At 38.2% G+C, this 17,810-nt stretch overlaps 1 protein-coding gene across 4 annotated transcripts in view; it reads right to left on the bottom strand.

The window, feature by feature from the left end:
- Window positions 1-4,952: 4,952 nt before the first annotated feature.
- The window catches only part of FER (FER tyrosine kinase), a 196,345-nt gene continuing 183,487 nt past the window's right edge, over window positions 4,953-17,810 (bottom strand). For 3 of the 4 annotated variants that reach the window (XM_035309387.1, XM_035309389.1, XM_035309386.1), the window contains 2 exons: window positions 16,271-16,393; window positions 12,954-13,096 (listed from right to left, as the gene is read on the bottom strand). In XM_035309387.1, coding sequence (XP_035165278.1) covers window positions 12,954-13,096; window positions 16,271-16,393 — 266 coding nt within the window. Of the gene's footprint in view, window positions 13,097-16,270; window positions 16,394-17,810 lie in introns of all 4 variants that reach the window. The other variant, XM_035309390.1, reaches the window with a different exon arrangement.

Raw genomic sequence — 17,810 nt, 5'->3', positions numbered from 1 at the left:
GCAATGACTAAAGCTGCACGTTTGGATGCATATGTGAAACAATTTATTTCTGCTTCAGATTGACCACTGAGGCTTCTGAGGGAGCAGTACTGTTTCAGTCACCATGTCAACTAAAATATAGTCTTTGTACATAGTTTAGATAATAACCAAGTCATATAGAGGTAAAACTTAAAATTGCTACATTATTATTATCTTCTTTTCTGTGAATAGCCTTTTTGTGTGCATTGATAAGATTACCCCCCGAGCCTCCTCTTCTCCAGGCTGAACAGCTCCAGCTCTGTCATGGTAGAGGCGCTCCTGTCCCTCGATCACCTTGGTAGCTCTCCGTTGGACTCTTTCTAGTATGTCCAGGTTTCTCTTGCAGTGGGGGGCCCAGGACTGGACACAGCACTCCAGGTGCATCCTCAGCAATGCTGAGCAGAAGGGAAGTATCATCTCTGTTACCTGTTGGTGATACTTTGCCTAATGCAGCCAAGGATACCTTGGATGGTCTTCTTAGCAAGAAAGGCACATTGCTGGCTCATGTTCAGCTTTTTGTCTACCGGGACTCCAAGGTCCCTTTCTGCAGAGCTGCTTTCCAGCTGGGTGGCCCCAGCATGTCCTGGTGCTGGGGGTTGTTCCTCCCCAGGTGCAGGACTTTGCCCTTGTCAAACTTCACGTGATTCTTGTCAGCCCACCTCTCCAGCCTGCTAAGGTCCCTCTAGATGGCAGAATGGCCCTCTGGTGTATCAGCCACTACCCTCTGTTTCCTGTTATCTGTGATTTACTGAGGGTGCACTCCACCTCACCATCCAGATCATTCATGAAGATGTTAAACAGGACTGGACCCAGTATGAATCCCTAGGGTACTCGCCTCCAACTAGACTTTGCACCACTGACTGCTACACTTTTGTCTTTCCTTTCAGTCACTTTTCAATTTGCTTCACTGCTGAAATATCTTGACTTTCTGTCTTTCTCTGGACTTCAGGTGGATTTGACCACCCCAGTCCACTAAGTCAAGCCCTCTCTGGTCCACCTGAGGTCTGCAGAAGGTATTACTTTGACAGATGGTCAAATTAGTTCCCAATCAAGAGCACAAGAAGGACCCCTGCTCAGGTCCAGATTTTGTGAACCTGACCCAGTGGGACCATAATTATGAATGAAATGGAAACTTATTTGTCATCATTTCCATCACACTAAAAGATGATCTGACTATACATAGCTAGCTATATCTTGAGGGTAGGAAGACTCTAAAGAGGGATCTGGATATGTTAGGTTAACTGGGGTTATTTAGCCTCAAGGAAAAGAGCCTCAGGGGAGACCTTACTGCTCTCTACAACTGCCTCAAAGGAGGTTGTAGCGTGGGGGAGCTGGTCTCTTCTCCCAAGCAACAAGCGATAGAACAAAAGGAAATGGCCTCAGGTTGCACCAGGAGAGGTTTAGTTGAATATTGGGAATAATTTCTTCACTGAAATGGTTGTGAGGCGTTGGAACAGGGAAGTGGTTGAGTCACCATCCCTGGAGGTATTCAAAAGATGCGTACATGTCGTGTTTACAGGCATTGGCTTAGCAGTAGGCTTGGCAGTGCTAGGTTCATGGTTAGACCTTATCATCTTAGAGGTCTTTTCCAACCTAAACGATTCTATGATCCTATAATTCCCTTTCTAAGGTGACAAGTGATGGTGCATAAGCAAGCACCAGGGGAGGTTTAGATTTGGATACAAGAAAGAATATTTTCATGGAGACAGTGGTCAAGCATTGAACAGCCTGCCCAGGAAAGCTGTGGAGTTTCCATCTCTGGAGATATTTAAGAGATGTGTAGACGTGGTACTAAGGGACATGGTTTAGTGATGGGACTGGGTAGGTCAAGTTGATGGTCAGCACGGATGGTCTTGAAGATGTTTGCCAACTTAAATGATTCGATGATTATATGATTCTACATGTAGGTCCCTGCATTATTTTATTATTTTATTTCAAATTCACTGTCATAGAGAAAAAGAATTAGGACCCACAGGGCTGTGAGATCGGATGAGCACAAGAGTCTTCAGGAGTCATAATTTGAATGTAAGGCCTTATAGTTTTGTGTTGGTCTGATTTTACAGTGGCTCTGAATTCTCTGTGTTAGTGTTAAGAGGATGGGCTTTCATCGGTAGCTTTTTACATAGCTACTGCTTGTACAGACACTTTTAGCAGTTGCTATGTCCTCCTTACTCATCTCTGTACCTCCTCTTCAGTGAAATAGACTTAGCAATACAAGCTTTTAGGAGAGGAAGTAGAAAAATATTTCAATGTACTACAGTTGTACCTAATGCAATCTCATGTTTCCTTGAACTGCCAGGGAATTAATATATCATGAGCCTGAAGTATGCATTGAAGATGATACATGCCTCTTTCCATTTCAGCATGGCCAAATTGCTTTTTTTTTTTTTTTTTGAGGATTCTGAGCTAACCAGTTTGTCTTCATGCTTTCCTGACTTCTGTTTGCAGAATATTAGGACATTGAAAGATATGGGAGCTAAATTAATGGAGAATTAGAGCACACTGTCTCTAATTATTCTCTGTGCTCAACACACAGCTTTTATTTCTTTAGTCTAGATGCATTTCTGGAGACTGCTTAGCCGCAGTGCTTTTAGTGTGACAGACATGCAATGAATTGAGGGGGATGGAGGCAGAGCTGATTAGTGACAAAACTGTATTAATGAAGTGCTCTGTGCATTCCGGGATTAGGGGTGTTTGCACATGCTACTGACTTTCATTTTTTTGTGGTTATCTGTATCATGTCCTTTGAGATGAAAATGTACAAATGCAATTCATACCATATCAGTGATGTTTGAATTTTGCATTTGTAATGACTAGCTTGTGACTTGAAGGAGGACTGAAATCTAGCTGCAGAGTAGCCTCAGTGAACGTATGTGATGGGGACCACATAGAACTTCCCACCATTTTCCTATCGGAGCCTTGCAGTCATGGCACTGCTGGGTCTTTGTACTCAATGTGCGGTGCTGGTACCTGGGCTTCAGGCTAAGTGTGACTTACTGTAGGTTTCCTCACACCTACGTTGGTTTGGGGTGTGGGATGTGTGTGTGGGTAGGGGTGGGTAGACCCACTGAAGAAGTTAAATACGGGGACATCCTGCAGTCTTTGGTGCAAACTAAGCTGAGTGCAGAGGTGGTAGAGGATTAAGGACCCAGCAGCAAGCTCTTGGAAGTCAGAAATGGAGCGGGACAGTGGATTGAAAATGCTGGAAAGGAAAATGTCCACTGATAAGAACAGCCCCTCCTTCCCCTTCAACCCCCAGATCCCTTACGACAGGCTGAAGGCAGGCACATATTTCTGCTTGAACTTCATCTTGAACTGAAATAAGAAATAAGGCATTACGGTCGTGCTGGAATTGTGGCATGGGAGCATCGTGCTCCTGCAGACTGTTATGTTTGTTAGGGGAAAACAAGTCTGAATAGTTAAATCAAGCATCTTAAGAATACAGAAATGCTATGATCTTCTACTTAAAAGTGGTACTTGCCTAAAGTCCTTTGGGATCTTCTGAGAAGTCTTACCAACTTAATCCTTTAAATTCTAGGTCTTTTAAATCTGCTTCTAAACTGTACAAAAATATAGGACTGTACAAAGGCCCACCCACATCACCTTGAAGGCTCCTCTCCTTTCTTTAGTCTCACTCCTAATGAACTGCTGTGACTTCAAACGAGAAAATTTGATGACCCTATGCTGCTCAGTGTTTGGCAGTAGCAGGTTTTCAAACAACGTGTCTTCATAACTCAGAGGCCAGGCATTGCTGAGCAGAACAGATTTAGTTGCAGTAACCTTTCCTAAAATTATCTTGCTAATAAATAAGTGTCTCAACAGAAATGCAACAGAGCTTTGTGCAATCCCATGCTGTGTTGTATTCTGTTTCAACACACACCAGCAAATCCAGGTGATGAGTTTTGGATTTACATCTTTCTTGCTCACGATTACTGGGAGACAGTGCTCAGAAGTACCTCAAAGGGTTTACAAGAGGGAAGAGTTAGCATTTCACTATTAAAAACAATCAAGCAAACAAACCACAAACTATGCACCAACTCAGAAATTTGCTTCTTTGCTACCTCCTTCTTCAGCCAGGCACAAAGCCTTGCAAATCCCATTGCTATGCCATCTCACAGTGCTAATAACACCGTGCAAGGGCGCAGGCACACAAAAGCCTTTCTTTTCACCTGTTGCTGGGTATTTAAACAGGATGCAACTGCAGGGAGCGTACAGCAGTTGAAAAAGTTCTTTCGATTTAGTATTTATAGCCATGAAATGTGAAAAGATTAATTAAAAAAAAAAACCTTACAGCATAATAGTTCAGATTTTTTACCTCAGTCATAATTTTTATACCACAGTCTTTATGTTAACACTAAGAACGGATTATGGAAATCAAAGAAATTGCATCAAAGCATGGTGAAAATGGCAATTATTACGGAGATTGGTTTCATTCATAGTAAAACATAAAGTAACTTTAAACAATCTCATTTAAAATGAAATGTGTTTAAAGTGTGAGTAATGAGTAAGATTTTTTTTTATATAAAGTGAACAGAGCACTAGATCATGCAAAAGAAACAATGCAGTGGTTGGATATGCATTTAGATTGCTGCTTTCTAAATGTGTGTTCACAGAGATTTTGCTTTTCTATTGAGTGCAAAATACGTAGTTTTTTCAATACCTAGCTTCTTAACACAGATTCGGCTTAAAGAAAAATGACTGTGGTGTCATACAAAAAACTCCAAAAATTGAAAAAAAAAAAAATGAACCAACCAACCAAAAAAAAACCCCACACCAACTCAAAAAATGCTATTGATTTTTCTTGTGTGTGAAATACAGAATATTTTAAATTGTAGTATTCCTAAGAACAGGGGTACTAAAGTTGATCTTTCACTTGACTACAGAAGAAAATGTATAAATATATCCTGTAAGTAACAAATAAAATGAGACAGCTTGATACAAATATTTTACATTTATTGGAAGAGTACAGTAAAAAGGGAGGACTGCAGACTCATTAGTGGTAACTGGTCCATGAGAAAAGGCAGAGGACTATTCAAAAATGGTCTGCAGTTTACAAGAATACTGAAATTCTGTTTTGTATCAGCCTAGGAAAATAAAAAGTTAGCTTAAGTTCAAAAGTGTAACTTTAAAGTATATAAAAAGGCAAATAAATAAAGTTAAAATGCAGATCTATTTAAAATTATAAAGGACAGACAACTGGCAACTGTATTACATAGTTATCATTTTCAGACTTGCTTAAAAGTCAGATAAATTCGCAATGTTGGTTGTTTATTTTTTATTTTTACATGTGTACTTTTGGGAAGACGCACCCATTTCCAGTGTTATGTATTATCAATCTGTTTCACAAATATATTATTTTTAAACAACAAAGAGTATAAAAGGTGCTTTACCTGATATTAAACTTGCTGGTGCATACTTTGGCACAAACTTGAAAAGAAATCTAAATGTGTATGCCAACTGTGCCCCACTCAGGATTACTGGTGTCAGGAGTACTTCGTGTGTGCTAGTGGCTCAGTGAACCAACCTTCCCTCCTTCCCCAACACTCCTCCTCTAACCCCAGCTGCCTACAATTGTACAAAGGAAAAGAAACACGTGCAACTGAAAAACAGCAGTCCTACAACTGTTAGTTCAAGTTTCATCTCTGGAAGTCTTTTGAATATGCATGTAATTACACAATCCTTTAATAGAAGGTACAGCCAGTTGTTCATTTTTGGGTTTCAGTCCTCAAAATTTCTGCTTAGGTGTCTGCCTGACTTTTGGGTCCAATGTGATGAGTCTATTTCTTCCTATTACATGTTTTCAGCACTTTAGTGAAAAATTAGGTGAGGACCTCGGTAGAATAAAACAGGTTAAGCTGTCAGTTACAGGCAATTATTACACACCTAACAGCAGGAACAGATATATCTCTAGGTGGTAGGTCTACTGAAGAGTTTGAATTCCACCAAGCAGAAGGTGGAAGGAAGGTTAATAATGCAGACTCCTCCTTGTTTATCTCCTTGTCTGTTTGCCTGCATAGTGATAAAGAAAAATTCTTTTGTCACTATTTCTCTTTAAGCACTACAACTTCAGGCAATGTAAGGAATCAGCCCCACTCTGAGATACAGCAAACTTCACTCCCCAGAAGATTTGTTAGTGACTTGCAGTGGGTGTAAGCATGTCATAAAACAGTGCCATTCAGTCTGCAAGGCCTCTACAGTATTCTGGCCGCATCTATGCTACGTATCAGGATGGCCAGGAGCACCCGAACTGGCTGCTTTAACTTAGCAGTTCCCTTTTCCGATAAACGTGAGAGGAAGAAGAAAGGTACAGTTCTACCTTCTTGTTGAATTCAAGCCCAATACAAATATATTACTACTGCAGTAATATTTTGTAGGAGGAATACTGCTGTTGAAACCGTGTAACAGTTTTTTGCTGAAACAGTTACTTTTCTGACATTTAAAATGCATTAAAATATCAACTTAGACACCTAGTGAACTCCCTACAGACCTTTACTGACAAATCAGTGCTTATCTTCTGAAGTTGCAAGCCTTCGCATTTGTTGGTAGTGGGGTATAATTACTGGTACAAGTACATGTTACATGACACACACAGGTCAAAGTTCTAAAACCAAAATGGGTAACAAAGCGAAAATTAACACTCTTTGGAATTTTTTGTAACTAAAAGGCTTATTTATGGTGAGGCTTAGTTGGAATTAAATTATTGTTACTCATTTCAAAGACAGTGTTTTGAATCTAGTCTGACAGCCAAATAATCCTTTTTCCAGGAGCACAATTAGGCTTGTATTTTTCCCAATAGGAGCAGGATGCTCTGTATCACAAACCAGGCAGTCAGAAATGTTGTTGCTATTTTTTTTTTTTTTTTTGATGTCTTTTATGATATGTACAGTTCACGATACATCCAGGGTTTGTAACTTGATTAGAAACATGACTTGAACAATGTGCTTCACCTTCACAGTTACTTCAATTTTCAGATCAACACGTTGCCACGGGAATCAAGGTACAACATCAATATAATATTTTTGAGTCAAGCAAAAACAGGGATATATTTGAACTTTTCTGTTACAACAGTAACTTTCTTGTAGTAAGTGAAAAGGCACCATGTGTGCTACACAGCATCATCAGAATTAAGAAACAGTTTGGAGATGCAAAGGGCCAGATTATTACAGCAGAGCTCAGACAGAATTATTAACCTCTTGCACCCCTTTGTGAAGAGCAGAAAGATTCTTTAATAATTGAAGCACAGGATCTGAGTGAACTAGTTCACATACCAGTAAGGAAAGTGTTTCATATTTTTACTGCATTTAATAATTACAGAATTCTTCATATGTTGGGAAAGACTGAGCTGACTGTATGAAAATAATAATGTCTATTTCTTTTTTTAAGTGTCGAAAAATTGTTTCCAATACTTTCAACATCTGTAATCTAGAAGAAATCTATGACGAATCTGTTTTTGTTTGTTTGTTTGTTTTCTTTTAAAAAGCAGAATTGCCTTCAATTTATGAAGGGAAGCATGGAAAAGCACGTGCTGTCTCTTCTACCCTACTAACAAAACTTCAGCTTTATACCTGATTATGCACTACAAAACTTCAGTTACGTACATGATTACGTAGTACAAACTTCTGTGGTTCTAAACCAGATGGCAATTCCAAATAGTTGCAAGTTAGGAACACTTTTTCCAAGCCTTCCTGCAGGTAGCAGTACGAGTCCTATGTTACTATATTGGTTCACAGTTCATATTTATGCATAAACACAAAGGCCGTTATTGCAAGTTCTATTTACAAAGCATTGAACTTTGTAAATATGATGACAGAGGAAAAAAGAATGTAATGGCACCTCTATGTTTTTACTCTATGACCTCAATCAACTGTATTTGAGAGGCCTATTTGTCCCCCCACCTTTTTTTTTTTTTTTTTTTTTAAGTATGGGCAATAGTGGGGAAAATGTGCGAACTGCTAAGCTTAACTTGCTGTGCTTTTCATTGAAGCACTCTTCAATTTGGGGGTCTGCTAGTGAAGTTGGGTGTTAATAATGCACAAATATGCAAGGCTGAAAAACAGACAGAGCTAGAAATGACAGATACATTATCTGTTTCAGTGAAGAATCAGTGGCAGTACTAGAAAGAGCATTCAGAATTTGACACTGGATTCTAGGAGAATTCTAATATAAGACTACAAATAATATTCCTTACTGATGTTATTTCTATGTAAAGTGGATGGTTTTGAGGTTGATGCATTTTTCCTTACACACTGTTACTGCTGAATGTTCAAGAACTCAATCTTTTGTAGTAATTTCCGCAGAAGGAAAATAGAATTCTTTTAATAGAGCTGATGCTCCAGATTTACCAGATTGTTTAGAACTTCAGGAATACTGGACATCCCTTGGACTTTCTAATTACTAATTAATTTATTTTTTAATTCCTGATAATTCCGAGAAGACAAAAGGTACCTTGTTTGGTAGAAGAGGTGTTCCTCCCTCTGCATTCTTCCCTCCACATTATCCTAACTTGCCTAGCAAGAATGCCTCCAACAATATCACGTCCTTTTTTGGCTTTAGGAAAAAGAAAATTATTGGTGAACTCTTATTTTAATAGTAAACTATTTTATGCTTAGTCATAAAAATCTTACTAATACAAGTGCACAGGCATACCAAACATTTCTGTCACCTACAGACAGGACGGCTGTTACAAAAAGTGGACGTTCCCAATTAGCCTCTTTCTTTTTATTCCATCTTTAAAAGGAGTTATCACTAATTGTGACAACCAGCCATTTTCAGCACTACTGCCCTCAAATGTGATGACTATTCACACACTAACTCGTCTCTTCAAATAGTTCACAGTTGAAAGTGCATCAGCAGCACTGCCATTTAGAGGATGTGACAGTAAGAATAATGGAAACTGGCCTACCAGTTAATCACTGTTGTTACTATTCATGCAGCCTCACATCTGGGAAAAGCTGGGGTGGGAGGAGACAATTTCAAATGCTTCTGAGCTTTGGTTACTCTGTGTAATGTCAGGAGAAGTTTTTTTTGTTTGTTTGTTTTGTTTTTGGTCTTGTTTTGGTATGTTTTTTGTTGTTGTTGTTAGTACCTTTGCAACGGGTGCAAAAGGCATAACAAAATGGTTAAAATGGCTGTAACAGATAACAAATGTATAACTTCATAGGAACCTTTACTGATGTGCTCCTAGGATGTGAGTAAGTACAGCAGGTGATTAAAAACATGAATTAAAAAACAACCTATTATTTCCTTAACTAGTTTTCTATTTCACTCACATAAATAGGATGAGACTTACTTTACAAACTGCACTTCTTACGGATAGCCTTCTGGCGATACGCTTTCCAAAAACAACTTTAAAATATTAAGTAACTCAATAAAATGGCAGAACTTTGCTGAAGTAGAGAAGAAGAAATGCAACATAACTTTAGATGTTAAGTGAAAAACTACTTCATTGCTTTCATTAGAAACTAAACAAACTGTACATTTCAAGGAGAATGTCTTGGTGGAGTGCTGATTTTGAGAGATCATACCTCTGCTGAAGTAGTTTGTTTTCAGACACGATGCTTTTCAATATCTTACTTCTCATAGAACTGAAATGCTTACGAATCCTCATGATTTCACTGATGACTGAACTCTGAAGCTTACATCTGGGCTCAATTTCTGCTGAAAACTTCTTAAAATAAGCATGTCTTCAGAACAATAAAAACCAAGCCAAACCAAAAAAAAAAAAACAAAACACAAAAACAAACAAATAAAAAGCAATGAATGCAATTCCTCAGAAAAAAATATGAAAATAACAGATAACCTGTTGAGTTCCACCTCGTGTAGCAGACCCTCAGCAGTATGTGAAGTCCCTCCATTAAGCAGTGCACACTGTGCAGAGCTCCCTTGGACTCTGCCTGGTTGGGACTGAGTGCAGGTGTAAGAACCTACTTGAAATACTATGCTTCCAAAAGAGACAACCTGTTTTTTGTACACTTTCTAGAGCAAACCAAACACTCAAGCCAAATGATCAGTACCTTGGTGAACTCTGAATGATGCAAGACTTCGGTCATCAAAAGTTCACAGAAAGCACATATGGCAGCTTTGGTTCCTAAATACCATGTCTGTCTTAAGTATCATAGTTTGGAAATTGCCCTGCAAGAAGTTTGCAGAAACTTAAAAAAAATTCCACAGTTACGGATTTCACTTCCTGAAGTATATAATGGCAAAAATTATAAGTGAGACATGATGAACAAATTCTGCCACAAACACTGCCAAATTAATTACAAGGAAAAAGAAAGAAAAACAAACAAACAAACAAAACCAACAAAAACAGAACACATAATGTGTTTAAATTTATTTTATACCTATAAACTCTTTCTGCTATTCTCCCAAAGAGTGATTATTTTTTAACTGCACTGATGCTTACTTCAGCAGTAATAATACATCTTCTTGCTGCTATATAAACCCCATGTTTTAAAAAGACTTTAAATTTAAACGGAAGTGTGATATGAATTACAAGAGTAAAATATGAATATATTTCTTATCTGTATGTGATAGGATGGTTACCAGTTAATTTAAGACAAATAAAAAAGTATTTTATTTGAAAAATACTTTTTTTTTTTTTTTTCCTGGCAAGGTTATATAGCAAAGAAATAATTCTCTTCATAGAAGAAGAATATCAGCTCTCCGGAGAAGCAATGAATGTTGACAGAGAAGACACCATTATCCTTACTTGCAGACTTTAGTGATGCATACATAATGTCCTGCAGTTGAATTAATCATGGAGTTGGGACAGGGATTTTTCCATACTTTTGTGGTGCAGTTCTTAAATCTTAGTGCACTTACATTTGCATTAGCATACTAGCAAATTAAGGCACAAACTTTATGTAATCTTAAAAGCATACAAACTAACAAGAATGCTTCCCACTGCTCTTGAAAATATCTTTGGGCTACTTGGAAATGTAGTACTAAGAAAATATGTCCAGTACACTGGCAAGGAGGCCATATACCTTCATGGGTATATATTTGCTTCCTTAGGTCCAAGAAAAAAAATCCCTTCAGAAATCCAAGCATTCACCATTCCTAATATTTGGTTGCTGACAGTTCCACCTCAAATGCAGGTGAGATGCTACAACATGCTCATTTTTTGTTTTATTTGGACACTAACTCCAATGTAACAAACTCCTCTAGACTACACATATTTTGGTCACGCATAGCCCTTAAAAATTATCACTCAGTACTACCGCAAATACACTTTAAAGAGCAAAAATGCTGTGGACCACAGAAAAATCAACTTAACAGAAATAAAAATGTAATGTAGCCAGACTTCACTACATCTCAATCCCATGGTAACAGTCAAGTATAGGGGTAATAAACATTCCAGATGCTGTGTTATTTTCAGTCTCTGTTTCTTACTTGCATTAGTAGTAATGGACATCTCTTGATCTGGTAAGTTTTAGGTAATTCATAAAGAAACTTTAAGCACCTTAAATCTGGAACTCAGACCAGGGTTCTGTAACTTGTTCCTATTTCTACATAGGGCCCTAGAAAATAATCCAAGCTAGAAAAACGACACAAAGCCAGAGCAATAAACTGTACCTTTCCTCTTTCCCCCATCTACTGTCTTATAATGAGGAACCATTTATTTTTATTTTTTTTTAATTTATTTTTTATTTTTTTTTACAAGTTTTTTTTTTATTATTATTTTATTTTTATTTTTTATTTATTTTTTATTTATTTTTTATTCCTGGTGGCATTTACAAGTTGCCTATCCCCATCTTTTGAAATCTCTTGAAGGTTAGTATTTCTCTTCTTTGTTCAGCCTGCCAGAGGCTTAAAATATACTTCCTTCTTTTGATTTCTTGAATGACTCCTAATGCTATACAGACATAGTGTTTTCCTTTGTACACCATGCATGGAATGTACTTTTGCTTAGCAAAGCCTTAAGCTCTAGCTGCATACTGAGAATTATTACCAATTTAATGAAAAAAATCAGGATAAAAAGCAAATCTAGCAATTCACATTCTTTAACTCCTCTAAGAACAATGCTATTATTGGTCACCTAATGCATGCTGCTATCATTAGCAAACCTCTTTCTGTTGGCCTGCTGTTTTTACATATTCTTTGGAAGACAGGTGATTTGCAGTATTTCTTAACTGAATAAATTTCTTAAGTATTTCATGTAGTAAATACTTGATTTTTTGGTTGCTGTTGTTTCTTAAATAAACATAGGCAATTGTAAAGGAGACATATTACTGAATTCTGATGATTTCTTAGGAAGTAAAGGGGTAGCATAAGCAAATCACATCAAAAGTCAGAAATATGTATTATAGCATGGTAAAAAATGGACGTGTAATAGTTTTTACACAAGAAAATTCTGGATTTCACTGTTTAGTAAGCAGAGTTATATCCAGAACCTAATTGACCTTTATTGTTGAAACAAACTGTCATTTAAAAATATCAGTTGCAGAAAGAATTTGAAAAATATAAAAGTTTCTAGCTGAAATACTGTCAAAACTGTCTTCAGTTTTAAGGCCAACATGCATGACACAGTCACCATGTTAGAGTGCTGCTGGTGTTGACATCTGGGACAGGGATAGCAGGGTGAGAACACAGCATTAAGTAGAAAAACTGTGAAAAATGTCACTAGCAGTTACTTGCTGTAAAAACACATAAAAGCCACAGTCCCTTAAATCTATAGTATGTGCTTTCCTATTTACATGTAACCTAAATGACAATATTACTGTGACTGGTTATATAGCATTTGGCAGTATACGTCTTTAATGCAGGTGTAGACATCGTTCAAGATGGCACACGTATATAAAAAAAACAGTTAATTTCAAAGTAATCCTAGAAGAATATTGCAAATAATGTTGTATAAACGCATAGTGTTTGAGGGGAAAAATACTTCACTGGAAAATAAAGTCCCACACATTGAGTTTGGCACCAGTATATCACTATGTCACTTTCTTTTTGATTGAAGATAGCTCTTTCTGAATCTCACTGAATTTTGGACGGTTTTCTGGTTTGTAGTCCCAGCACCTCTGCATTATTTTATATATTTCTTCTGGACATTTTTGCGGAGCTGACATTCGGTAACCTGGTACATAAGAAAAGAAAGTGTTTAGTATTGAAAACTGATATATATTGATGAATCTAAAAAGAAACAAGCAAAGTTCAAGACCACTGAATTACAACAGATATTGAGTGTAAATTTTACAGGACTTGTAGTATGAACAAAGTCTTCAATACATAACCCATTTGGATGGCTAAGTATCAAACGGATGTAAACTTGGGTACCAATAACATTTAATCTGTGTAGGATGAATTGTCAGTATGCCTCTCATTGCTGAGCACAGCAACCTACATATAATTTTTTACCTGTAACTTAAGAAGCAGTTACCCCTCTTAAATTTTAATCCTGCCATGTCACCCATCTCTCCAACCCAATGGAAAAATCACTGGTAACTATTCAGATGGGAGGAGGTGATGGCACTACTAATCCTGGAAACCATCTCCAGGCACAAGAGGGATAAGGAAGTCATTAGGAGCAGTCACCCAATTTGATGGTCTTTTTGATGAAATCACCATATGGGTAGATGAAGGGAGAAGAGTGGGTATTGCCCACCTAAACTTCAGTAGGGCTTTTGGCACTGTGTCCCATTAGAACCTCCTGGAGAAGCAGTTGAAGTACGGGCTGGGTGGGCCAACAGGGAGGTGGACTGAAAATGTGCTCAACAGCCAGGCCCGGAGGGAGGTGATCAGTGGTGCACAGTCTCACTGGAGGTCAGTAACAAGCAAAATATCCTGGGGGGTCAATACTGATTGGCATCTTTGTCAATGGTGTATATGATGCAGCAGAGTGTTTGCAGGTAACCCCAAACTGGGAGGAGTGCCCGATGCACCAGAGGGCTGTGCTGCCACCAGAGGGACCCCAGCAGGCTGAAGCCATGGGCTGACAGGGAGCTCATGCAGGGCAGCAAGGGGAAGGGCAGAGTCCTGCACCTGGGGAGGAACAGCCCCAGTACTGGCTTGGGAATGGTTAACTGGAAGGCAGCTCTGCAGAAAGGGCCCTGGGGTCCTGGTGGGCAGCAAGCTGAACATGAGCCAGCATCGCCCTTTTGTGGCAGAGAAGGGCAGCAGTGTCCTGGGCTGTGTTAGGCAAAGGATTGGCGGCAAGGGGAGGGAGGTGTCTCCTCCCCTGTCCTCATCACTGGTGAGGGAGGCCACACCTGGAGAGCTGTGTCCAGTTCTGGGATCCCCACTGCCAGAGGGACGTGGACATACTGGAAGGAATCCAGCGAGGGACCACAGAGATGACTGAGGGGACTGGATCATCTCTGCTATGAGGAGAAGCGGAGAGAGTTGGGACTGTTCAGCCTGGAGAAGAAAAGGCTCAGCAGGGATCTTATCAATGTTTAAAAACAGCTGAAGGGAGGGTACAAATAAATGGAGCCAGGCTCTTTTCAGTGGTGCCCAGTACCAGGACAATGTGAACACACTGGAACACAGGAAGCTCCCTCTGAACACCAGGAGCGCTGCTTTGCTGTGCAGGTGACCAAGCACTGGCACAGGTTGCCCAGAGAGGCTGTGAGGTATCCTTCCTCAGATATCTTCTAAAGCCCCCTGGATGTGTCCTGGACTATCTGTGCTGGGTGGTCCTGCTTGAGTGGGTGGATTGGACCAGGTAGCGTCCAGAGGTGCCTTCCAATCCCAACCATGCCATGATTCTGTGATTCTATGAATTGTTTACCAGATGTAGCTCTCAGAGTTAATTACAGGCAGTGGACAGCACAGTGAGCTGGTACAAAGGACCCTACAGCTAATGCAGCTCTGTGACTCCAGGCTTACTGCACAATTCTCTGTATTTCTCTTTCTAAATCAGAGTATAAATGACACTAGACTCAGACAAGAGGTAAATCTAAGATCTATTTTTCTTTTTTTTTTTAATATCATATGCTTCTGCTCGAGGTGCTGGATTAATGCATGTACCTTCAAAGTAGAACAGCTGGGCTTTAGGATACTTGTAGATAATACAAAACTCGCCAAAAGTTCTTTCCTTCACAAAGTTGCCTCTAGAAACTTATTCTTCAGAACAGTGATGGCAACAACTACTTTTTGTTCTTAAAATGAAGTGATTCTGTATGGTCACTCAGGATTGAAATTATCCTGGTTCAACACAAGCATTAAGGTGACTAAATTTACTGATGATTCTTACTGATTGAGTCATTGAGACAGACAAGATCAGGAAGAAAATCTAGAGCATTTTTTTTTTCTCTGACTATTCAAACAGAAAAGCTGTAATTTTGTGAAAACCAAGAAAATAGGCTGATACAATAAATGACAAAAAAAAAAAAGAATCTCTGATGGGCTAACACGAATGCTTTTCCTACAGTATAAAAAACTGAATAGGCATAATATACTTCTTAATTTCTGAATTGTACCAATTTTGAGATATTATTCTTCTCAGTGGATTCAAACAGAATCCCAGTAACTAGGTAATAAAACGTACTTTTACAAATATGCCTCTGCTCTGGAAAAGACTAGATTTTTTGCTTTGGCCTTTTAAGGCCAAGCTTTGGTGGTCACCTGCAGTGATTTTAATAATAAAAAAGACTTATTTTAAAATCATTTAGCAGTTTTACTTGCTTAGAACTTGTTTAACACAGTAGAGGCTTTACACATGTAGAGGAAGTACGGTTCTGAAATGTCAATAAAAATGATGAAAATAAATCAAAGTCCTGAAATCCTGCTCACAGTTATTTGCTACTTTAAATAAAAGCCTTTTGATTATTTTCTAGAAGAGAAATATGGCTCTCACTGCTCAAGCAGCTTACCATTTTCCACTGTAATTGCTAAAATTTTGTCTGAAATGCTTTAATAGAGAAGATGGAATGATACAGACTTTTTCTTCCAGCAGTTTAGAATATTTATACCTACATTAGCATAATCTTAAATAATTCATTCTGGTCAAGCCTCTGCTTTGCACAGCAGTAAATCCACCCTCTCCATCTCACCTTTTAGTTATGTATGTTCTATATACAGATAACATGATGCAAGTCTTTCCTCCTTTAAGTCACTGGTCAATATACTCCTTTTTTCAAGAAATCTATAAATCAGACTGCTCTTCACAGAATGCCAGATTTAGCAATTAAATAATCTCACAATATTGTTGATAAAATTGCTGAGTAACTGATATGGTATTTCTTTGCTATTTTTATACGGTATGTACTACATCCTTATGGATCTATACAGCATTTTATTCATTCCCTACCTTTCTCAACTTGTTCTCGTGCTTGTTGATTGGTCATTCCAGGGTATGGGCATACTCCTAAACTGAAGGTCTCCCACAGGAGGATTCCAAAGCTCCATACATCACTCTCAGATGTATATCTCCCTGAGAAAAGGAGAAAAGACACAGCTTATCCTTTAGAGAAATTCATGCTTCAGATGATTACAGCCACATATTTTTTTTTGTCAAGTGTTATATTGGCAAGCTTTAAGCAGAACAAAGTTGCAGCTACTAATAAACATTCTGCAGATATCATAGTCTCTCCAGTATTTACAATGGTAACCAAGTTATCTTTAGGTCAATACCTAGGAATAATATAAGCTGACTTGAAGCTTTGAGAAGTTTGACCGACTTGTTAAACAAAACATACGGCTGAGAAGACCTTGCCATGTCAGTTTTTTCCTTACAAATTAAGATTTTTTACCTCTTACTGTCCAAAACTAATTTTGTTATTCTTTTAACACATAAGGACAGAAAAAGATCACACCCTTCCACTCCCCAAATATAGTAACATTCAACTCTAAAGATACTTCTTAAAAATTACCTTTCCCACTTCCCTAATGTAGCATGGCATATTCCAACCACAGCTGATACCCACAAAGTTGCCAAGAGGACATCGGATTCTTAACTGAGAAAATACTCTCTGAAAATTAATGTATAGCTTCTTCAACTGTTGTTTAATTTGGACCCTGAAGAACTGATGCACCCAATTAGTTAAAGGAAAAGAAAAAATAAATCAGGCCTGCTGGTTCCACTGTTTTCAACTATGCTTCAGAGATGGAAAAATTTAGATAACTGAATTCCAAACCTCTTTGTGTAATGAAAGCTTTATGCTACGGAAGGTGAGATCTTGGAGAAAATACTACTGTTGACCTGGTTGGATTCACATTAAGAAAGGTGCTGCACCAGAAAGTGAAGGCTGAAAGCCCTTTGCAGCAGGACCTATGAAAATGTTACCTTAAAGATCCATTTACCATATTTCTTTCATCAGTTTTGATGCCTGTATTTCTGTAGCATGCTATATATTGTATATGTCTTTGTTCTTAAAATTATATGCATGCTTGCGTATATGTATTGTTTGTTCATGTCCACCATTAAACAAACCAAACTAAGCCACTTCTCACTAGAAAAAAAGGAAAACACATGTAAATTGTAGTGACAGCTCATGGTACAACAACTGTTCTGACATCAGAAAGTTCAGTTTACTGTAAACTAAGTATCACTTCCAGCTGTGCTACATTTGCTAGTGTGCCTAGTAGATGGTAATTATGGACATTCACTAAGCTCTTTGCAGCAAGATTAGTTTTCTTGTCTATATATCAAGTCTCTTCAGAGTTTGGCATCCAGAAATTTAACACTTTTCATTGAAATCATTCAGTAAATACAAGATAGGTGATTAGCTTTTTTAAAACTAAAATAAATAAATAAAAAAGAAAATACATGTTTTTCACAGTTAATTAGCCTTCCAGATATGCTATTATCTAGGGGGGGGGGGGGGGGGAATAAGAAAAAGACAAAAAAT

This window comes from Oxyura jamaicensis, chromosome Z (genome assembly GCF_011077185.1).
Source record: "Oxyura jamaicensis isolate SHBP4307 breed ruddy duck chromosome Z, BPBGC_Ojam_1.0, whole genome shotgun sequence".
NCBI lineage: Eukaryota > Metazoa > Chordata > Aves > Anseriformes > Anatidae > Oxyura > Oxyura jamaicensis.
This window is presented reverse-complemented; position numbering and strand designations above follow the sequence as displayed.